The following is a 24,845-nucleotide window of genomic DNA, read 5'->3' as shown; positions in this document are numbered from 1 at the left end:
ATAATCAATACTATACAGCATGGTTCTTCGACAATACTGTATGCATTAATGTCATAGTTTGTTGTTTATTTTATATACGTTATCTTCCGTTATTTCGAGAGAAAACGATAATATACTATAAATGAATCATAAATGATATATCAACCATATGAAATATGTCTATGAAATAATTATGTATCATCTAAATTTAGTCTAGTTTCCTTGCCGTGCGGAATCGCAATTAAGAATTACATTAGAAATACTAGAATAAGAGATCGGCGAAGACGCCATCTTGTTTCCAATCAAACCGTCATAAGCGGTTCCATTTCGACTTGTTTACTTTTTGCATCCATAAGAAGCAAGCAAAAAGTTCAAGTGCTGCCAGTATCATTGTCACGATTTCATGCATTTTCATACGTTGCCATTTCGACAGTTTTTCACTCCGCCGGTCTCTGGTTATAGGGTAGCTAAATTACATCTTCCAATGAGGGGCGATTCAAATATGACGTCCACTACTTTTTGGGATTTCTAGACCCCCTCCCCCCCCCCATCTGTCACGCTTTTTTGTATACCTAGTACATGTACTGTCACAAAACCTTAGACCCCCTCCCCCCCTAAAACCTGTGACATCATTTTTGAACGACCCCTGATAAAAACATGATAAATATAAAAGTTCTGCAATGATTTTCAACAGACCGCAGAGTTATTTTCCCGTGTAGCTGCCATTGGTTTTGTTTGTAAAAATAAACAACTGGTTCGGTGAAACCAGAATGTTTAACTTTTGTGCTTTTTTCAATTATTTCTTGTACTAAAAATCAAGGGCGAGATCAAGGGTAAGTAATGAAATGCGTAATTCATTCAAATATTTTTGAATAATCAAAAATTCCCACAGTTCTCAACAGTTTTCTTGGCGGAAAAATGTGGAAGCAAAGCTGCAAAACAATTTCATTGAGGCGTGATATTGGTGAGTATTTCATCAATTTGACACTCAGAAAAAAGAACATATTATATATAAAAGCCTTGCACTTAAATTGTGACCAGTTACGTTCATAAATGAAAACTATGTGCAGCGCTAATGATTTTTTGCAAACCCCATCAAGATAAATTTTATGTGCAGCTCTCATGATATTTAGTAGCAAGGTAATAAATTCCATTCATCTTATCCCTTATGCATTGAATTAGTGAGAATAGTAAAAATAATCAAATTGAAGATTGTGGCAAAGGAAAAATTTCTATAATATAGAAATAAAACATTCAATTGTTTGATTTATTGCATCTTAAATTTTACTGATTGATGTTTTTACTCCCATTACTAAGATTGAGCACGGCTAGTTGGGATTGGTTGGTATCTGCAATCACGTTAAGAACCCGCATAAATGAAAACAATATGTAGTATTATTGTTACTATTCACATGACATGAGTGATATTGTTACTATTTATACCATTGTCGATTTAAAATGTTACTATATGTTCATGTAGAAACATTATTATAACACATGATTAAACTACAGTATCATATGAAATAATGCTATGGAAAGTAAAATTAGATGATTTTTTACAATTCTATAAAAAATAAACACGAGAGTGTCCATTATAGGAATATTTTGGGGGGTCCATAATAGGGAAGAAGAACGTCCCGAAACGAAACATGAAAATCAAATGAAGTGTCGACTATAGGGAAGCAATTTCCTATTATGGACCCCCAGGGGGTCTACTATAGGGCAAATTCAGTCCGACTTTAAAATGTTAATTTCGAAGAATAACGTCGAGTATTTGAGTTTTCTATGTATGTATCGTGAAGAGGAGATGCAGAGCTTGATATTAGATATCACGCAAAATTAATATTTTGCAAATTTCCACTCATTATGCCCGGGAGAGCAAAATTTCGCTACTAGGGGGTCCACTATTGGGCATTTTACCCTACGTCACCGTTGAGGTAAATCACTGGGCATCGATTTGCGCTATACAGTTAAGTTCTGCAATACAAATTAAATCATAATTACAAAATAATATATTAGAATCATAAACTATTTACCTTGAAAAACGTTCGAGTTGGACGGATTTTTATTGGAGATCCGGGACGGCAACGGATTTTCCGTTGAGTGAGCTTCATTCTCGGCTTCATGATACAAATACAATGCGCGCGTTTTTGTTGTTCATGTTGATGCACTATGATTTCATTATACACATAGTGTAGTACAAATGTACCATTCATAGAATTTATAACCAATTAATACACAGAGAAAAAAATAATTGTGCTTTTGAGAATATTGTGTTTTTATTTTAAGAGTTGTGCTGTTTTGGTAGTTTTGAATAGCGAAACATTGATTGTGAGAACAAAAGTGTTAATTTGACAGTACTTTTCTCAACCAAATATTGTAATTTTAAAAGCGAAAAAGTTTCTAATGAAAGATCAAAAACTTTCAATTGGGATGACCAATTTTTCAATTTTGGCAACAGTGGCTGTAAATAAAATCTTCCCGGCAACTGATTAAACTGTCAACAAATCAATAACCTCACTTCCCGCGCTTCCTCAATCCATCAAACGAGCGCTCGTCGATCTGGGATCCTTGTCCGTGTATGCAACTATTTCCCAAAGCCCAGGAAACAATCGCAAAATTTCGGAGTGCCCTATATAGGAAGTGTTGTGTTTGCCAAGCAGCAATATTTGCATTATACCCACCCGGAGCTAACATGCACCCGTTTCCGCAAGTGATGTACACACCGCTCTCATCGAAATTACCTCCATCAGTCGGTGAAAAATCTAACGAAACATCGAGGAAGCATAGCGTTTCATGGCGGTGGAAATCATTAAGCCAACCTGCAACCGCAGGTTTGTGGTTGGATCATTGAGTTGGAATCGACTGGAACGGCCTAACGAATACGCCGACGTTATTCTGAAACCCCGAGCCGGAAAAGGCTTATTCGCAAGTTAATATATTTCCTGATGGTAAGTGAGTGCAACCTTCTACATTAACCAGCTAACCTAGATTACTTTAATTTTATCAGATGCAACATTCCTGAGCAGCAATACGTAAGCTAGTGCAACAAGACCAACATCAAAGACAACATCCCCTAGGCCAGGTAGATTCCGTCTGATTCCAGAAAATGTACCAGGATCAAGACCATTATTCATCGGCGGCAGCGGCGACGAAAAACAAAAAATATGCCGAACACTCAGATAATCTTACAACTCTTCGTATATGAACGGAAATAAAATATTAAATAAAAACAAAATCATTTTTAATCACAAATGAATTTTCATTCCATAGTTTGTATACAATAATTTAAGTAGAAATAAACTCAAATTTACAATACGAACAACTTGTTGTTTTGAAAGCACCAATAGTTAATTAAAATGCAAAAAACACATTTCATTTTAAGAGCGAAACTTTTATTTTAAAAAGTAAATGGTTCTTTCCGAAGTAATATTTTTGCATTGGTAAATTTAACAGTTCTATACTTTCTACTGAAAATCACTAACTCATTTTCTTAACTTTACCAACGATTCTTTTAGTTTTACCAACGATTTTTTTTGTGTGTAACTTTTATTAGACGCACATAAAATGGAAATTTTAAATCACACTCATCATCTATGTGGTTTCTGCACATAAAATATATCATCCGTTTAATTTGAGTGTAGGATATACTCTGCATGTTCACGGGGAAAATCCCGAAAAGGCGAAAAAGACGGTAAATTCCGCACAAAGTCTAGAAAAACGTGTTGTGTGTTCATATTTATACACAGAAAGAACAAACATAGTTTTATCAAATCTAGATTGCTTTGAGAATAGGTCGTATGTGCAAAAGAGAGATTCTCTTTGTTCACGCTCTCTTTCGCTAATAGATCGGCAAGTTTAGCATTTTCTGCTACATTTTCACTTTAGCATGCTAGACAAAGTTATTGTCTTTAGATATCTGCCAAAAAATCCAACATTAATTTGTGTATAGCTTTGTAATAATCGAAAGAGAATGTAACCGAAGAGAGGCTCTCTTTTGCACATACGACCTATTCTCAAAGCACTCTAGAAATATATCCTACTTTATATCTAAGAAGTGATAGTTTTTCTTTAAAATAAAAGTGAAAACCTTGGAATCGAAAGTTATATATTTAATTCAAACATATTTTTTGTCGGGTCTAAATGTCAATTTTGAAATTCACTTTGTGAACCCAAAAGTTTTTGAACTTTTATTTTCAAAACGCTCAATATGAAAAAATAATCACACAAGGTGACAGCTGTGTTCAATGATACGAAAGAAACAGCAATATTTTTGTTTTGTTGACATATTTTCACACTTGCTCGCACGCTTAAGAAATATAGTTGCAGATATTTCTGTATTAAAAAACCAAGTAATCGTTCGGATTTCCAGCATACAAAATGGAAAGAAGACGATCTCGAGATCACTGTTCATTCAGGTTAGTATCGCACAGTTTTTAGTTTAAATTAGCAGCTTCTGAGGTTTGTGTAATCTCGTTTTTCAGGGCCGGGATTATTTGCACTCGGTCTATGCGATTAAGATCAGCATCTAAGAGTACTGGAGCTGTGAAAAAATGGGAATAACTGCCAACATGCTCAGAAGACACTGCATATCAAATCCTCATCAGCATTGATTCCGGCTGATAGCAGAACACGCAATATCGGTAATAATAATAAATATTTTCGAAAAACAAACTTTATGTAAAAAGTTTATTATGTGGAAAACAAGAAAGGGAAGAAGGGAGGGAGAAACTTGTGCACACTTAATTCTATTTGCCGGGCCCGATAAATGAATTACCGATTTCTCAACAGCTGAGCTCTCGGTAGTCACCTCGGTAATCGAATTCAATTACCGAGTTCTCGGTTCAGCATTCATGATAGCGAACTGTCAAAAAATACCGAGTAGATTTGTAATAGTTACTGAGTAATCGGTAAAACAATGCTGGTAGATTTGTAAAAATATTACCGATTTCAGTAATTCATAGTTCTGAATGGAATGCGATAAAATTTTTAATTTGTTAATGATATTTAAAAAAACACAAGCAATCTCAGGTCTAAAGACATATTTATTGCGTTGTTTTTAATCAGAAACATACAAAAAGATTCTGCGGCTGGCTTCTTCCAATATTACAGCACTAGTGTTATTCTTTTCACGCCTGGGAAGTTATCACAATGTTAGCGGCAGGAGGTTTCCTCAATAATCTAAAAATTTGAAAACAAGTTGTAGAAAGTAAGTTATTTGAAAAAATCATAAGGGTTGTGTACAAGACACGACCGCCTGACGTAAACTACGTGAAACAGTTTGGTAAAATGAAGAATCTAGTGCCATTATCCATGAGTATTACAAAATTACTCTTTGGATTTCTTATGAAATTTACATTTTAAAAGGAACTAATATATTTATGTAATTAAAACAAATTTATTGAATTTCCGAGTTTTGTATAATATGAGTAGTTTAGTTTTGTTTGTTTAAATTCAATTCATTGCTCTTTTTCGAATTTTTCGAAAAATATTCTAAATGAGCTTAACTAAACTTGGGTATTTCTGAATTTCAATTTATCAAGTTTAATTGCACTTTTTACTGTATTTAACCGTTAAAACTTTAGAAATGAGGATAACTTCCGTCAAATCACTGAAGACGCACACATGTTTTTGCAAAGACCACGCGTCAAAGCGCACTCGTGATTTCGCTACTGACGGCATCATTTCGATTGAACTGTCTCCATCTCCATCTTTCGATTGATTGTTAATCCGCCTTCCCAATCACAAGCTGCAACAAAACCAAATAAGATCTTGATAAAATTTCACCTGGCTGCCACTGATGCCATCCATACGAATTCATAATTGTAGCATCTCCTCCCGGGGCGCACTCGTGATTCTGCTACGGACGGCAACATTATGGCGTCGCCAAGTGCTTAATTTGCTCTTTGAACAATATTCGCCTCACCTCTTCCTTTGCATAGGATGGTGGCCCTGAGAAGAACCGATGCTGGGACCGCTGCCCGCGACATTTCTAATGAAGTGCCACGTGCGCGGGGGAGAGCAGTTTTCTTATCATCAATAAAGATGGCTCATTGGTTCCGCCTCTTTGTTGTCCGGTATGGCTGCAAATATTGTGTAACCGTCAAACACTCACCAAAGGGGCGTGGCTACAGATTCAATTTTATTGATTACAAGAAAGCAGCTCTTCCAAAATGTCGCGGAGACCAGACCATGGTACCACCTTCGGCATCGGCGGAGCTCCTACCGGAAATTTCCCGGCGATGGTGTGGGTCGCGCGGTCGTCGTCGTCAGCATCAACAGCACTCAGATGAAATTTTCTTGCGTGTCTCTACGATGGCGGCTATGGTGGTGTTTATTTCTGCAACGGTTGCGTCTGAAGTGTCATCAGTGAAAGCAGCTCTTAAGCCATAATTTGAGGCAAGACGAATTTTGATCAAAGTGCATATCAATCACTTGGTGATGGCTGATAGTTTCCGTCAGTGGCGGAATCACGACCGTGCGTCAGGGACGCTACAAAAATTTATTTACATGGATAGCATCAATACCAGTGAAATTTCCCCTCAAGATTATTATTACTTGTTTCAGGTTTAACTTCCATCCATGCAAATACATTTTTGCAGCTTCTCCTTCTGACGCACGCTCTTCGTTTCCACCGATGGCGTAGGTAGCGCTCGTAACAGGATCGTTGCGACAAAGAATCCAACGATGGCAATCTGTTGCAGTGTAGCGGTAGAACCATAGAGCCAGCATCTGCATTTGAGTGAAATACTCTTGTGATATTCTGACTATCGAATGGTTGCTGTTGTGTTGGTGATTAGAAATCCGCATGATCTGAAATCTGTCCTTTTCAGGGCATTAAATTTTTCATTGGAGGAATTTGGTTTGACTGAGAGTAAATTCATGAGATTGTTGCAATAAATCGGCAGCAGTAACGCAAAAATTCATAAGATTCAATCCATCATTCGACTTCTGCAGAGTAAGTGATTAAAATGCATCGAAAGATAAAGACGCTATTCGTGTTTGAAATCTATCCTAATTTCGCGACGGTCTCGAATTTGGAAATTTCCGTTTTACACCCTGTATCTGAGGCTTCCCCTTAGACGTAGTTTACGTCAACAATTATTTCAACTTAATTTTCCTCCCAAACATAATGGTGGTCCTGAAAAGAACCGATATATTTCCACAACGATGCTGTTGGGAACACGGATGAAAAGATGTACTGCTGTTGGCAGACCGCCACCACCACCTGACGAAAAATTTCATCCGCATCAACACTCATAAATCTCAATTAACGAGCCCTCCCGGGATGAATGACCGCCTGAGTTAATATCCCTCAAAAACAAACCATCATCATCACCTCCCGTGCGAACGAAATCGTCCGTTCTCCGTGACATGCAGAATGAAAATGACGCGCGCACGCGAAACACGGGGCTTTTTATACACAGGGAAAACGAAGCAGTGGATCAAAAGGCCCGTACGTTACTGCAATCTGATGTCCGTGTTGGGGATTTATGAACGGGATTGAATTTTTCACCCGGTTTGGAAAGAAATAACATTTTCAATAGTTTAACGTTGATAATCAATAGTATCAATAGAATTGTCAAATTGCTGGAGAGTTTTCGAATCGATTGATAAGCAAATGTCGAAAATCCATCGAAAGATAAAGACGTTATTACCGTTTGAAATCTTACATCGTGACGGTCCTCAATTTGGAAATTTTCATTTTGCACCCTGTTTCTGAGGCTTCCCCTTAGACGTAGTTTACGTCAAAAAAAACGTATTGTAAAACAGTATATTCATAGTTAACATACCTGATGTCTTATTATAAATCCAGATCCAGCATAAAGCATTTTGGTGATCGTACGCTGATATTTTTTTTTTCATTTGCCTGGAAATGTATAAATTAAAAAAAAAACAATTTTTTAGGAACCTACACACTTAAATTCATAATTACAGCTCGGTAAATTTTTTTACTGGTTTTGTTCTGTAAAAAATAATTTGTACCGTGAGCTCGGTTAATAATTGTAAAATAACTGATATCTGTAATAATGTTCACCGATCTCTCTGTAAACTGAAACGTCACAAATGTTAATTACCGAGCATCTCGGTTCCCATAGATTTTGAAACATTTTCACCGTGTTCTGTAAGTTATCTTACTAACATCGTTAAATTTTATACCGATTTCTCAGTTAATAGAAGTCGTCTGTCGTGATGCTTGATAAAGCGCCATTTTTTCAAATCTTCATTTGTCTTCAAAATGGCTGAGCAAGCAAATCAGATTTCAACAAAACAATATCTAAAATAATGGATATTTCTACAATTTTGTGTGGTAAGTAACTAAGCTTTAACTTCGTTGTACAGTCGCGATTCGCTGGTTGGGCCACGACCTCGGCCCAACTAACGAATTCGGCTTTTTAGTTGGGCCAACTGACAGCCATTTGAACACGTGTATTTCGACTTGAACATCACAAATGATGTCCAGTGATGCCCAATCCCGTTTTCCGTGTTTACATTGAATTTTGACGTACGGTTGCTTTTTAGTTGGGCCATGGCCCAACCAGCGGAGGCCCAACTAAAAAGTGACCCAAGTATTAAGATCCCAACCAGCGAATCCCGACTGTAGATCATTACAAATATCATTATATTATCATATATTTTCAACAATTTTTTTTACAGATATATGCTTCTCGATAATGCGCATAGTGCAGGAAATGGAAAGGAAAGGACGCTACGCCCCGCAGAACTTACAGCTATTCGTTTGGCTACGATTCTTGGAGGATGTGCGAGCAAAATGATATATGCATATGAGAATCTCTGAACAATAAAAATAATGTTTTAATATTCAGTTTTTTCAAAGGAATTATTACTGAAATAAAAAGAATAAAATAGAAACTGCTTGGTTTTTTTACAGGGGCGCCGCAAAAAAAGTACCGAAAACCAGTTAAAAAAGTACTGAGAAATCGGTAAAACTCTTTTTATTTGACATATTATTTACCGGAGTGCTCAGTATTATGTTACCGAGGGCTCAGTAAGTTTTACAGAACACTTCAGTAAATTGTGACATTTCATCGGATAAAATGCAGTACCGAGCACTCGGTTGTCGATGTGGTTTACCGAGGTGACTACCGAGAGCTCAGCTGTTGAGAATTCGGTAATCTGGTAACCGAGCTCGGTAATAAAAATTAAGTGTGTACACACTTAAATTCATAATTACAGCTCGGTAAATTTTTTTACTGGTTTTGTTCTGTAAAAAATAATTTGTACCGTGAGCTCGGTTAATAATTGTAAAATAACTGATATCTGTAATAATGTTCACCGATCTCTCTGTAAACTGAAACGTCACAAATGTTAATTACCGAGCATCTCGGTTCCCATAGATTTTGAAACATTTTCACCGTGTTCTGTAAGTTATCTTACTAACATCGTTAAATTTTATACCGATTTCTCAGTTAATAGAAGTCGTCTGTCGTGATGCTTGATAAAGCGCCATTTTTTCAAATCTTCATTTGTCTTCAAAATGGCTGAGCAAGCAAATCAGATTTCAACAAAAAAATATCTAAAATAATGGATATTTCTACAATTTTGTGTGGTAAGTAAATAACTAAGCTTTAACTTCGTTGTAGATCATTACAAATATCATTATATTATCATATATTTTCAACAATTTTTTTACAGATATATGCTTCTCGATAATGCGCATAGTGCAGGAAATGGAAAGGAAAGGACGCTACGCCCCGCAGAACTTACAGCTATTCGTTTGGCTACGATTCTTGGAGGATGTGCGAGCAAAATGATATATGCATATGAGAATCTCTGAACAATAAAAATAATGTTTTAATATTCAGTTTTTTCAAAGGAATTATTACTGAAATAAAAAAGAATAAAAATAGAAACTGCTTGGTTTTTTTTTACAGGGGCGCCGCAAAAAAAGTACCGAAAACCAGTTAAAAAAGTACTGAGAAATCGGTAAAACTCTTTTTATTTGACATATTATTTACCGGAGTGCTCAGTATTATGTTACCGAGGGCTCAGTAAGTTTTACAGAACACTTCAGTAAATTGTGACATTTCATCGGATAAAATGCAGTACCGAGCACTCGGTTGTCGATGTGGTTTACCGAGGTGACTACCGAGAGCTCAGCTGTTGAGAATTCGGTAATCTGGTAACCGAGCTCGGTAATAAAAATTAAGTGTGTAGCACAGATATGCTGACGCATGATAGTACAAATGTTTAAACTTACCTGAATATTTATAAGTAGACAAGAATTTCTACTGGTAGCATCAATAACTTGCTGAACAACCCAAGTAACCATATGCATTATAAAATTGCTTTAATACAGCATTATACCCAAGTAACCGTAAGCATTAAGTAACTGCATATTAATGGCCTTATATTGGCATTTATGCTGCATAAAAACTTAATAATAGCATTCTTGAAGCATTCATGTTCTATATAAGCATCGCTAATGCTTTTAAGCCAAGAAAAATGTAGCATTATAACTAGCATTATATTCGTCTCTAATGCTCATTAAATGTGTCTAAGCATTATAAGTTTCAAAAGCTAATCAGCTTTAAATCGGCATTAGGAATGCAAACATTAAATCTATTTATAGACGCGTTGTTTACGATCGTCACTAGCTGCAAAACAGAATGGATTTCACTAGGTGGAAAAAAGCTTTGAAAAGTGGAAATTATAGAAAAAGAGTGAATTTGTATAGGCGAATTGCCGATTCTGAAGTTAATAGCACCAAAGTAAGTGATGTCGTACCCCTTGAAGGGTCAGCCATTGATCGTCCTGATCCGCGTGAAGAAGTATTACCGGAAGGGCCTGTATATGACCCATGCCCTGTTCATTCAACACTGCCATGCGACTCCGATGATGAAACAATAGTTGGTTGCGAAAGCATCTATAGCCCCGATGAGGATTCCGACGAAGAATCGGAAGAGGAGTGGACTACCCTATTACCTGAAGATTCACTAGCCGAAGAACCGGTGCGAGGCAATAATCAAAATGAAAATTTATCTTCCTTCCTACGCAACTGGAGCACGCAGTATAACATTCCGCAGAATGCATTGAAACCGTTGCTACAAAAATTAAACCAGCTGGATAGCACAATTCCGAGAAGCCCACGGCAGCTTCTCCGCACTCCTCGTATTAATGCTTCAATCGTCCATATAACTGAAGGACAATATTGGCATCAAGGATTAGGTGATTCACATTGGAAAACTAATGTATTCCAAAAACATAATATTTCTTTTTTTTCTTTTCAGAGAATTGTCTTCGAATGTATTTCGCTGCACTGAACGAGTCAACATCGGTTAGCATAAACATATATATATATATAGACGGCCTTCCATTGTTCAAAAATGGCACTGATCAGATTTGGCCGATACTATTTAATATTCACGAACACAAATCCTTCAGGCCCATGATCATTGGTATTTTCTATGGCAAAAGTAAACCACGACATGTAGAAGAGTTTCTTGGTCCTTTTGCGGATGAAATTCAGCCAATACTAACATCAGGCATTGATATAAATGGATTCAATCTCTGTGTTCGAATCCGAGCGTTTATCTGTGACTCGCCTGCCAGAGCATTTGTTAAAGGTATGTCCGTTTTCTACAATTAAAACAAATGTATATTAATATATTTCTTTGTTTATAGGTGTAGTAAATTTTAATGCTTTCCATGGGTGTTTAAAATGCTGCACTATTGGACAACACTCGACACTGTTGCGAACAAATATCTTCCCAAACACATTTGCTCAAAAACGGAATGATTTCGATTTTCGGTCTGGCGCCTATGATGGTCATTATCAAATCAACAAAATTCACGAAAACGGAAAACTAAAAAAAAATCTGGTTGTGTCACCACTTCCGATTACCGATCGATATATTAGAGGACATAATCGTTGCTGATTCACTCCATTTGCTCCATCTTGGAGTAATGAAAAGATTACTTCTGTCATATAAAGATGGTCATAACGGTAGTGACGATAGTAGGTGGTCAAAAGATATCGTTGTGAGAATATCAAACACATTGAAATCCATCGAACTACCAATTGAGATACATAGAGCTACTCGAGGAATTGATTGTTTAACCCACTGGAAAGCATCAGAGTGTGCCACGTTTTTGCATTACATTGGAATCATTTTACTTAAACATTTTATCAGTGAAAGCCAGTTTAATAACTTTGCTAATTTATTTTGTGCCGTTACTATTTGTTCAAGCAGCTACTATGAACGATATTTACCGGTGGCTCAATCACTGTTTGAAGATTTCATTTCTAATTATTATGACTTGTTTAAGTCCATAACAAGTAACATCCATAACTTAGTTCACGTTGTAGATTAAATTAAACGATTCGGTCCGTTACCTTCAATTTCGTCATATCCATTTGAAAATCATCTATTTCAGATTAAAAAATTAGTTAGATCAGGAAAACTACCATTACAACAAATCATTAATCGCATTACCGAAAAATATTCATTCAACCTCATTGCAAGCAAAGCTACTGAACAGTTTCCAGTATTCAAAAATCCACTAAAGCATGATTGCAATCAGTATTCCTGCGTACGGTTGTCAAGCGAATTCACTTTGTCTTGTAAATTTGCTGATAGATGGTTTCTTACCAGGGATAAAACGATAGTAGCTATGCAATGTGCAAACAAGGAAGAAATTCGTGGATCACAGTTAGATTGCTTTGAAAATCTCTTTGAATATCCATTAGATTCCCCTTGCATAAACGCATTCAAAGCGTCAAATGAATATAAGCTCATGCCGATACAATCATATACATTTGATCAAATTTTATGTAAAATGGTCGCGATTGTTGTTTTTAATGAAACAGCTTTTATACCTCTACTACATACATTACCAGAGAACGAACAACTATGAAAGAAAAATGAACTCTACTTCTTCTAATTCATTAATCCAACGATTTCCGGAATAGTTTACATTTATTTTTATGTAACATAACGAATAATGATCTCATAATATCACATCATCAAACATGTATTCGTCGATGACTCCCGCTTCATCAATTGACTTCGCTTGGTCTGTTTGATAATTTAGGGATGCGTGTTGTAATGACTCCGAGTCCATCAGATATTCTTCGACAAGTACTTCTTCGTTGACTTCTTCCACATGTTGAACTCGATGACGCTCAGACTGCTTGCATCGTTTCCTTGCTACAGAGGCCCTAGTGCCCTTTATTTCTTCAAAGCGTTGTTTAGCATTTCGCAGGCACCGATGAAGAAACTGCTCGCACTGCACCTTGGAAAACAAGGGATCCGAAAAAAGCACAACCTTATGGAACAATGTGATTATTCCGTCATACTTATGAAACGGTATCTTGGAGATGATGTTTTCATTTCCCTTCTTATTGCGGCTAATTCCACTCCACGAACAACTCAACAGGAATTCACGATCGAAAAAATAGTCGATGATCTGCAAGCATACTGTGGCACCATCACCAACAAATCGTTGCTTGCCATGAATTGAACCAATATGCTGTACGAGGGACTGTATGAAACTTCCATTATCCGACCGTTTTTCGAGAGATTCCATGTCAGCCAATCTTTTAATAGGGGTCAAAGGATTGGCTTTTGTATCGAAACTTTCCGGTTGAACAGGTACCTCTTGTCGTGTTTTTTGGGTGGCAATTATATCAAGTTTGGCGTTCATTTGTGAAAGCAATGCTGCGTACCTGTTTTGACTTTGCTTGATGCTCTCAATCTGCTTGGCATTTTCGTCCGTTTTATTGTGCAATGATAACACAAGCTGATGCAAATTTGGTTCGTTTATTGTCGAATCGGTGCCATGAAAAGTTGCTCCACCCTGCTGTGAATGTGATGACGTTGAAATTTCCTTCAATGGCTCAGCGTAAACTTCGCGTTTCGGAAAAATGTTCAGATATGACTCGTCAGCAGAAACTTCTTTCTCATTGTCTTCTTGGCGGTCTCCGAAATTTGATGATTGTGCTGAGGAAGGGCCTGGTTGAGATTCGATTTGCTTAAAGAGCTCCGCAGCTGCGGCATTCCCTATCTTTTTACGTGGTTCCGATTCATCTGTGTCGGAGTAACTTTCCATCCATTTCCGCTCACGAACAGCCTGTATAAAAACAAACAAAATATATACCTATTTAATGTTTCATACCAATGATAACTTTTAGTCGAAATTTACCTCATTGAAACTAGCAAAGTTATTCCGTTTGATTTTGCAACGGTAGGCGCTCAGCACTTTAGTGTCTACCGGTATTTTTGGATCCTTTTTTGCCTTCTCCAAGAGCCGGTAACCAGAAACACCTTGTGGCCAATAACATAAATCGTAGCATCTTCCCATCGCCTCCGTTTTCCATCCGTTTTTCTTGACCCAGAGCGAAGGTAGCACAGACAGCAGAATATCATCGTTTTCGATTGTCTGCACAATCGAATAATTATATATAATTTCACCTATAATACAAATGTTTTTTACTACAAATATTAAGATTGTCTTGCAAATACTTACCAGAAACGCAGAATAAACAAATTCAATTCAATAATACACGAATATTACAAAAAATAGATGAAAACAGAATGCGAATTGAAATCGAGGTTGGACGGCTATCCGAAATTGCAACTTATTTGTTTTGTTTTCAAAAGTTTCATGACATTTTGCCTATCGGTTTCTAGTGCAAGGTTGCCAGTTTTGCAGTAAAATAACTCAGTCAATTTTAAATAATAAAAATTATAAACAATGAGTTTGAAATTCATGAATAAATCGATCGAAGGATTTGTAGGGTAAAGTTATCAATAATGGTATAGGTTCCATTATTACACAATTACATCTTAAAAACATACATGGACATTTTGAATTCCATAGGAAAAACTTAACCTTCCTTTTTAACTTAATTGATTATATAAGACTTCAAATTGCATTCTGGCAACATTGTTGATCTATGGGAGTATTCGAATGAAGCGAGTTAAAATGGTCACTTCTCAGCGGATTCATACACATCCCGTATGGCCCTGGGAGCAAAGGCGCACTCCAGCGATGATCAACGAAACACCTCAGTTCGAGACCCAGTAAAGTAAATTTTCATTAAAATAGATTAAGTCTAAACCACATGCTAGACATTAAGTATAAATAATGAAATGGTAAAAACCAACTTCGCATATTTGAAAATTATTTTGATTTTCCTTCTTTTATATCAGTTCAAATGATCAAAACCTTTTATGCTAAAAATAGCGATGGAAATCGAAGTGTACCTAACATATGCTTTCTACAGCATTAGCAGTGCTATAAATGAGCTGTCACATTTGACGGGCATATATCACTGCATTGCAATAGCATTAGTGATGCTATATAAGAGTTTTTCATTACAGCATTACATTGGCATGCTATTTCGCCTTTTGCGGCATTAAATTAGCATTATATTAGCATGAAGAGCTATAGTTAACTTTAAAAGCTTGCAATATAAATGCCCAAGTAACCATATGCATTATAAAATTGCTTTAATACAGCATTATATTCATTTATATTGCAAGCTTTTAAAGTTAACTATAGCTCTTCATGCTAATATAATGCTAATTTAATGCCGCAAAAGGCGAAATAGCATGCCAATGTAATGCTGTAATGAAAAACTCTTATATAGCATCACTAATGCTATTGCAATGCAGTGATATATGCCCGTCAAATGTGACAGCTCATTTATAGCACTGCTAATGCTGTAGAAAGCATATGTTAGGTACACTTCGATTTCCATCGCTATTTTTAGCATAAAAGGTTTTGATCATTTGAACTGATATAAAAGAAGGAAAATCAAAATAATTTTCAAATATGCGAAGTTGATTTTTACCATTTCATTATTTATACTTAATGTCTAGCATGTGGTTTAGACTTAATCTATTTTAATGAAAATTTACTTTACTGGGTCTCGAACTGAGGTGTTTCGTTGATCATCGCTGGAGTGCGCCTTTGCTCCCAGGGCCATACGGGATGTGTATGAATCCGCTGAGAAGTGACCATTTTAACTCGCTTCATTCGAATACTCCCATAGATCAACAATGTTGCCAGAATGCAATTTGAAGTCTTATATAATCAATTAAGTTAAAAAGGAAGGTTAAGTTTTTCCTATGGAATTCAAAATGTCCATGTATGTTTTTAAGATGTAATTGTGTAATAATGGAACCTATACCATTATTGATAACTTTACCCTACAAATCCTTCGATCGATTAATTCATGAATTTCAAACTCATTGTTTATAATAATTTTTATTATTTAAAATTGACTGAGTTATTTTACTGCAAAACTGGCAACCTTGCACTAGAAACCGATAGGCAAAATGTCATGAAACTTTTGAAAACAAAACAAATAAGTTGAAATTTCGGATAGCCGTCCAACCTCGATTTCAATTCGCATTCTGTTTTCATCTATTTTTTGTAATATTCGTGTATTATTGAATTGAATTTGTTTATTCTGCGTTTCTGGTAAGTATTTGCAAGACAATCTTAATATTTGTAGTAAAAAACATTTGTATTATAGGTGAAATTATATATAATTATTCGATTGTGCAGACAATCGAAAACGATGATATTCTGCTGTCTGTGCTACCTTCGCTCTGGGTCAAGAAAAACGGATGGAAAACGGAGGCGATGGGAAGATGCTACGATTTATGTTATTGGCCACAAGGTGTTTCTGGTTACCGGCTCTTGGAGAAGGCAAAAAAGGATCCAAAAATACCGGTAGACACTAAAGTGCTGAGCGCCTACCGTTGCAAAATCAAGCGGAATAACTTTGCTAGTTTCAATGAGGTAAATTTCGACTAAAAGTTATCATTGGTATGAAACATTAAATAGGTATATATTTTGTTTGTTTTTATACAGGCTGTTCGTGAGCGGAAACGGATGGAAAGTTACTCCGACACAGATGAATCGGAACCACGTAAAAAGATAGGGAAATCTACAGCTGCGGAGCTCTTTAAGCAAATCGAATCTCAACCAGGCCCTTCCTCAGCACAATCATCAAATTTCGGAGACCGCCAAGAAGACAATGAGAAAGAAGTTTCTGCTGACGAGTCATATCTGAACATTTTTCCGAAACGCGAAGTTTACGCTGAGCCATTGAAGGAAATTTCAACGTCATCACATTCACAGCAGGGTGGAGCAACTTTTCATGGCACCGATTCGACAATAAACGAACCAAATTTGCATCAGCTTGTGTTATCATTGCACAATAAAACGGACGAAAATGCCAAGCAGATTGAGAGCATCAAGCAAAGTCAAAACAGGTACGCAGCATTGCTTTCACAAATGAACGCCAAACTTGATATAATTGCCACCCAAAAAACACGACAAGAGGTACCTGTTCAACCGGAAAGTTTCGATACAAAAGCCAATCCTTTGACCCCTATTAAAAGATTGGCTGACATGGAATCTCTCGAAAACGGTCGGATAATGGAAGTTTCATACAGTCCCTCGTACAGCATATTGGTTCAATTCATGGCAAGCAACGATTTGTTGGTGATGGTGCCACAGTATGCTTGCAGATCATCGACTATTTTTTCGATCGTGAATTCCTGTTGAGTTGTTCGTGGAGTGGAATTAGCCGCAATAAGAAGGGAAATGAAAACATCATCTCCAAGATACCGTTTCATAAGTATGACGGAATAATCACATTGTTCCATAAGGTTGTGCTCTTTTCGGATCCCTTGTTTTCCAAGGTGCAGTGCGAGCAGTTTCTTCATCGGTGCCTGCGAAATGCAAAACAACGCTTTGAAGAAATAAAGGGCACTAGGGCCTCTGTAGCAAGGAAACGATGCAAGCAGTCTGAGCGTCATCGAGTTCAACATGTGGAAGAAGTCAACGAAGAAGTACTTGTCGAAGAATATCTAATGGACTCGGAGTCATTACAACACGCATCCCTAAATTATCAAACAGACCAAGCGAAGTCAATTGATGAAGCGGGAGTCATCGACGAATACATGTTTGATGATGTGTGATATTATGAGATCATTATTCGTTATGTTACATAAAAATAAATGTAAACAATTCCGGAAATCGTTGAATATATTTTTAATGAATTAGAAGAAATAGAGTTCATTTTTCTTTCATAGTTGTTCGTTCTCTGGTAATGTATGTAGTAAAGGTATAAAAGCTGTTTCATTAAAAACAACAATCGCGACCATTTTACATAAAATTTGATCAAATGTATATGATTGTATCAGCATGAGCTTATATTCATTTGACGCTTTGAATGCGTTTATGCAAGGGGAATCTAATGGATATTCAAAGAGATTTTCAAAGCAATCTAACTGTGATCCACGAATTTCTTCCTTGTTTGCACATTGCATAGCTACTATCGTTTTATCCCTGGTAAGAAACCATCTATCAGCAAATTTACAAGACAAAGTGAATTCGCTTGACAACCGTACGCAGGAATACTGATTGCAATCATGCTTTAGTGGATTTTTGAATACTGGAAACTGTTCAGTAGCTTTGCTTGCAATGAGGTTGAATGAATATTTTTCGGTAATGCGATTAATGATTTGTTGTAATGGTAGTTTTCCTGATCTAACTAATTTTTAGTCTGAAATAGTTGAATTTCAAATGGATATGACGAAATTGAAGGTAACGGACCGAATCGTTTAATTTAATCTACAACGTGAACTAAGTTATGGATGTTACTTGTTATGGACTTAAACAAGTCATAATAATTAGAAATGAAATCTTCAAACAGTGATTGAGCCACCGGTAAATATCGTTCATAGTAGCTGCTTGAACAAATAGTAACGGCACAAAATAAATTAGCAAAGTTATTAAACTGGCTTTCACTGATAAAATGTTTAAGTAAAATGATTCCAATGTAATGCAAAACGTGGCACACTCTGATGCTTTCCAGTGGGTTAAACAATCAATTCCTCGAGTAGCTCTATGTATCTCAATTGGTAGTTCGATGGATTTCAATGTGTTTGATATTCTCACAACGATATCTTTTGACCACCTACTATCGTCACTACCGTTATGACCATCTTTATATGACAGAAGTAATCTTTTCATTACTCCAAGATGGAGCAAATGGAGTGAATCAGCAACGATTATGTCCTCTACTATATCGATCGGTAATCGGAGAAGTGGTGACACAACCAGATTTTTTTTTAGTTTTCCGTTTTCGTGAATTTTGTTGATTTGATAATGACCATCATAGGCGCCAGACCGAAAATCGAAATCATTCCGTTTTTGAGCAAATGTGTTTGGGAAGATATTTGTTCGCAACAGTGTCGAGTGTTGTCCAATAGTGCAGCATTTTAAACACCCATGGAAAGCATTAAAATTTACTACACCTATAAACAAAGAAATATATTAATATACATTTGTTTTAATTGTAGAAAACGGACATACCTTTAACAAATGCTCTGGCAGGCGAGTCACAGATAAACGCTCGGATTCGAACACAGAGATTGAATCCATTTATATCAATGCCTGATGTTAGTATTGGCTGAATTTCATCCGCAAAAGGACCAAGAAACTCTTCTACATGTCGTGGTTTACTTTTGCCATAGAAAATACCAATGATCATGGGCCTGAAGGATTTGTGTTCGTGAATATTAAATAGTATCGGCCAAATCTGATCAGTGCCATTTTTGAACAATGGAAGGCCGTCTATATATATATATATATGTTTATGCTAATCGATGTTGACTCGTTCAGTGCAGCGAAATTCATTCGAAGACAATTCTCTTTAAAGAAAAAAAGAAATATTATGTTTTTGGAATACATTAGTTTTCCAATGAGAATCACCTAATCCTTGATGCCAATATTGTCCTCCAGTTATATGGACGATTGAAGCATTAATACGAGGAGTGCGGAGAAGCTGCCGTGGGCTTCTCGGAATTGTGCTATCCAGCTGGTTTAATTTTTGTAGCAACGGTTTCAATGCATTCTGCGGAATGTTATACTGCGTGCTCCAGTTGCGTAGGAAGGAAGATAAATTTTCATTAGGATTATAGCCACGCACCGGTTCTTCGGCGAGGGAATCTTCAGGTACAACGGTAGTCAACCCCTCTTCCGATTCTTCGTCGGAATCCTCATCGGGGCTATAGATGCTTTCGCAACCAACTATTGTTTCATCATCGGAGTCGCATGGCAGTGTTGAATGAACAGGGCATGGGTCATATACAGGCCCTTCCGGTAATACTTCTTCACGCGGATCAGGACGATCAATGGCTGACCCTTCAAGGGGTACGACATCACTTACTTTGGTGCTATTAACTTCAGAATCGGCAATTCGCCTATACAAATTCACTCTTTTTCTATAATTTCCACTTTTCAAAGCTTTTTTCCACCTAGTGAAATCCATTCTGTTTTGCAGCTAGTGACGATCGTAAACAACGCGTCTATAAATAGATTTAATGTTTGCATTCCTAATGCCGATTTAAAGCTGATTAGCTTTTGAAACTTATAATGCTTAGACACATTTAATGAGCATTAGAGACGAATATAATGCTAGTTATAATGCTACATTTTTCTTGGCTTAAAAGCATTAGCGATGCTTATATAGAACATGAATGCTTCAAGAATGCTATTATTAAGTTTTTATGCAGCATAAATGCCAATATAAGGCCATTAATATGCAGTTACTTAATGCTTACGGTTACTTGGGTGAATACCCAAGTAACCATATGCATTATAAAATTGCTTTAATACAGCATTATATTCATTTATATTGCAAGCTTTTAAAGTTAACTAGCTCTTCATGCTAATATAATGCTAATTTAATGCCGCAAAAGGCGAAATAGCATGCCAATGTAATGCTGTAATGAAAAACTCTTATATAGCATCACTAATGCTATTGCAATGCAGTGATATATGCCCGTCAAATGTGACAGCTCATTTATAGCACTGCTAATGCTGTAGAAAGCATATGTTAGGTACACTTCGATTTCCATCGCTATTTTTAGCATAAAAGGTTTTGATCATTTGAACTGATATAAAAGAAGGAAAATCAAAATAATTTTCAAATATGCGAAGTTGGTTTTTACCATTTCATTATTTATACTTAATGTCTAGCATGTGGTTTAGACTTAATCTATTTTAATGAAAATTTACTTTACTGGGTCTCGAACTGAGGTGTTTCGTTGATCATCGCTGGAGTGCGCCTTTGCTCCCAGGGCCATACGGGATGTGTATGAATCCGCTGAGAAGTGACCATTTTAACTCGCTTCATTCGAATACTCCCATAGATCAACAATGTTGCCAGAATGCAATTTGAAGTCTTATATAATCAATTAAGTTAAAAAGGAAGGTTAAGTTTTTCCTATGGAATTCAAAATGTCCATGTATGTTTTTAAGATGTAATTGTGTAATAATGGAACCTATACCATTATTGATAACTTTACCCTACAAATCCTTCGATCGATTAATTCATGAATTTCAAACTCATTGTTTATAATAATTTTTATTATTTAAAATTGACTGAGTTATTTTACTGCAAAACTGGCAACCTTGCACTAGAAACCGATAGGCAAAATGTCATGAAACTTTTGAAAACAAAACAAATAAGTTGCAATTTCGGATAGCCGTCCAACCTCGATTTCAATTCGCATTCTGTTTTCATCTATTTTTTGTAATATTCGTGTATTATTGAATTGAATTTGTTTATTCTGCGTTTCTGGTAAGTATTTGCAAGACAATCTTAATATTTGTAGTAAAAACATTGTACACTACTAAAAATCCACACATATTTATTGGCAAAATCCATAGATTTAAATTATGATTTATATCAGCGCACACATAACCATTCTCCACGCGAACTGCTAATAAAATATATATCCAAGTCAACTTTATGTGTGGTCTCGAATTAGCAATTATTTAATTTATGTGTGGTTCCATATCGATTATATTAGGGTGGAGCTATTGCAAAAATTTATAACGGCGACACATGTATCTTATATAGATATTTTTGGCAGTGTATTATAGGTGAAATTATATATAATTATTCGATTGCGCAGACAATCGAAAACGATGATATTCTGCTGTCTGTGCTACCTTCGCTCTGGGTCAAGAAAAACGGATGGAAAACGGAGGCGATGGGGAGATGCTACGATTTATGTTATTGGCCACAAGGTGTTTCTGGTTACCGGCTCTTGGAGAAGGCAAAAAAGGATCCAAAATACCGGTAGACACTAAAGTGCTGAGCGCCTACTGTTGCAAAATCAAGCGGAATAACTTTGCTAGTTTCAATGAGGTAAATTTCGACTAAAAGTTATCATTGGTATGAAACATTAAATAGGTATATATTTTGTTTGTTTTTATACAGGCTGTTCGTGAGCGGAAACGGATGGAAAGTTACTCCGACACAGATGAATCGGAACCACGTAAAAAGATAGGGAAATCTACAGCTGCGGAGCTCTTTAAGCAAATCGAATCTCAACCAGGCCCTTCCTCAGCACAATCATCAAATTTCGGAGACCGCCAAGAAGACAATGAGAAAGAAGTTTCTGCTGACGAGTCATATCTGAACATTTTTCCGAAACGCGAAGTTTACGCTGAGCCATTGAAGGAAATTTCAACGTCATCACATTCACAGCAGGGTGGAGCAACTTTTCATGGCACCGATTCGACAATAAACGAACCAAATTTGCATCAGCTTGTGTTATCATTGCACAATAAAACGGACGAAAATGCCAAGCAGATTGAGAGCATCAAGCAAAGTCAAAACAGGTACGCAGCATTGCTTTCACAAATGAACGCCAAACTTGATATAATTGCCACCCAAAAAACACGACAAGAGGTACCTGTTCAACCGGAAAGTTTGATACAAAAGCCAATCCTTTGACCCCTATTAAAAGATTGGCTGACATGGAATCTCTCGAAAACGGTCGGATAATGGAAGTTTCATACAGTCCCTCGGACCGCGTACTGGTTCAATTCATGGCAAGGACCGATCGGTTGGTGACGGTGCCACAGTAGGCTTTCCGATCATCGACTATTTTTTCGATCGTGAATTCCTGTTGAGTTGTTCGTGGAGTGGAATTAGCTGCAATAAGAAGGGAAATGAAAACATCATCTCCAAGATACCGTTTCATAAGTATGACGGAATAATCACATTGTTCCATAAGGTTGTGCTTTTTTCGGATCCCTTGTTTTCCAAGGTGCAGTGCGAGCAGTTTCTTCATCGGTGCCTGCGAAATGCTAAACAACGCTTTGAAGAAATAAAGGGCACTAGGGCCTCTGTAGCAAGGAAACGATGCAAGCAGTCTGAGCGTCATCGAGTTCAACATGTGGAAGAAGTCAACGAAGAAGTACTTGTCGAAGAATATCTGATGGACTCGGAGTCATTACAACACGCATCCCTAAATTATCAAACAGACCAAGCGAAGTCAATTGATGAAGCGGGAGTCATCGACGAATACATGTTTGATGATGTGTGATATTATGAGATCATTATTCGTTATGTTACATAAAAATAAATGTAAACAATTCCGGAAATCGTTGAATATATTTTTAATGAATTAGAAGAAATAGAGTTCATTTTTCTTTCATAGTTGTTCGTTCTCTGGTAATGTATGTAGTAAAGGTATAAAAGCTGTTTCATTAAAAACAACAATCGCGACCATTTTACATAAAATTTGATCAAATGTATATGATTGTATCAGCATGAGCTTATATTCATTTGACGCTTTGAATGCGTTTATGCAAGGGGAATCTAATGGATATTCAAAGAGATTTTCAAAGCAATCTAACTGTGATCCACGAATTTCTTCCTTGTTTGCACATTGCATAGCTACTATCGTTTTATCCCTGGTAAGAAACCATCTATCAGCAAATTTACAAGACAAAGTGAATTCGCTTGACAACCGTACGCAGGAATACTGATTGCAATCATGCTTTAGTGGATTTTTGAATACTGGAAACTGTTCAGTAGCTTTGCTTGCAATGAGGTTGAATGAATATTTTCGGTAATGCGATTAATGATTTGTTGTAATGGTAGTTTTCCTGATCTAACTAATTTTTTAATCTGAAATAGATGATTTTCAAATGGATATGACGAAATTGAAGGTAACGGACCGAATCGTTTAATTTAATCTACAACGTGAACTAAGTTATGGATGTTACTTGTTATGGACTTAAACAAGTCATAATAATTAGAAATGAAATCTTCAAACAGTGATTGAGCCACCGGTAAATATCGTTCATAGTAGCTGCTTGAACAAATAGTAACGGCACAAAATAAATTAGCAAAGTTATTAAACTGGCTTTCACTGATAAAATGTTTAAGTAAAATGATTCCAATGTAATGCAAAAACGTGGCACACTCTGATGCTTTCCAGTGGGTTAAACAATCAATTCCTCGAGTAGCTCTATGTATCTCAATTGGTAGTTCGATGGATTTCAATGTGTTTGATATTCTCACAACGATATCTTTTGACCACCTACTATCGTCACTACCGTTATGACCATCTTTATATGACAGAAGTAATCTTTTCATTACTCCAAGATGGAGCAAATGGAGTGAATCAGCAACGATTATGTCCTCTAATATATCGATCGGTAATCGGAGAAGTGGTGACACAACCAGATTTTTTTTTTAGTTTTCCGTTTTCGTGAATTTTGTTGATTTGATAATGACCATCATAGGCGCCAGACCGAAAATCTAAATCATTCCGTTTTTGAGCAAATGTGTTTGGGAAGATATTTGTTCGCAACAGTGTCGAGTGTTGTCCAATAGTGCAGCATTTTAAACACCCATGGAAAGCATTAAAATTTACTACACCTATAAACAAAGAAATATATTAATATACATTTGTTTTAATTGTAGAAAACGGACATACCTTTAACAAATGCTCTGGCAGGCGAGTCACAGATAAACGCTCGGATTCGAACACAGAGATTGAATCCATTTA

General features: G+C 36.4%; 2 protein-coding genes and 1 long non-coding RNA gene across 3 annotated transcripts in view; 2 read left to right on the top strand and 1 right to left on the bottom strand.

Moving 5' to 3' along the window:
* The first annotated feature begins 679 nt into the window (after nt 1-679).
* Nucleotides 680-24,845, top strand: part of LOC134208172 (uncharacterized) — a 28,713-nt gene continuing 4,547 nt past the window's right edge. Inside the window, exons 1-2 of the long non-coding RNA XR_009978532.1 lie at nt 680-812; nt 872-943. This is a non-coding gene — a long non-coding RNA (uncharacterized LOC134208172). The remainder of the gene's footprint in view (nt 813-871; nt 944-24,845) is intronic.
* LOC134218439 (uncharacterized) lies at nt 12,952-14,958 on the bottom strand. The gene is made up of 3 exons (XM_062697434.1): nt 14,955-14,958; nt 14,146-14,414; nt 12,952-14,073 (listed from the first exon to the last, which is right to left on the bottom strand). The coding sequence occupies exons 1-3, from the start codon at nt 14,956-14,958 to the stop codon at nt 12,952-12,954; spliced, it is 1,395 nt and encodes a 464-aa protein (XP_062553418.1).
* Nucleotides 16,334-17,727, top strand: LOC134218434 (uncharacterized). The gene is made up of 4 exons (XM_062697421.1): nt 16,334-16,431; nt 16,487-16,755; nt 16,828-17,477; nt 17,664-17,727. The coding sequence occupies exons 2-4, from the start codon at nt 16,597-16,599 to the stop codon at nt 17,725-17,727; spliced, it is 873 nt and encodes a 290-aa protein (XP_062553405.1). The 5' UTR covers nt 16,334-16,431; nt 16,487-16,596.

The sequence above is a fragment of the Armigeres subalbatus genome, chromosome 1 (genome assembly GCF_024139115.2).
Source record: "Armigeres subalbatus isolate Guangzhou_Male chromosome 1, GZ_Asu_2, whole genome shotgun sequence".
Lineage (NCBI taxonomy): Eukaryota > Metazoa > Arthropoda > Insecta > Diptera > Culicidae > Armigeres > Armigeres subalbatus.
This window is presented reverse-complemented; position numbering and strand designations above follow the sequence as displayed.

Excerpts from the sequence above, each read along its gene's own strand:
- LOC134218434 (XM_062697421.1), top strand. The coding sequence starts at position 16,597 with ATGGGAAGATGCTACGATTTATGTTATTGGCCACAAGGTGTTTCTGGT. Across the intron at positions 16,756-16,827 it reads ACTTTGCTAGTTTCAATGAG|GCTGTTCGTGAGCGGAAACG; the intron begins GTAAATTTCGAC and ends GTTTTTATACAG. Across the intron at positions 17,478-17,663 it reads TTGTTGGTGATGGTGCCACA|GTGCAGTGCGAGCAGTTTCT; the intron begins GTATGCTTGCAG and ends TTGTTTTCCAAG.
- LOC134218439 (XM_062697434.1), bottom strand. Across the intron at positions 14,074-14,145 it reads ACTTTGCTAGTTTCAATGAG|GCTGTTCGTGAGCGGAAATG; the intron begins GTAAATTTCGAC and ends GTTTTTATACAG.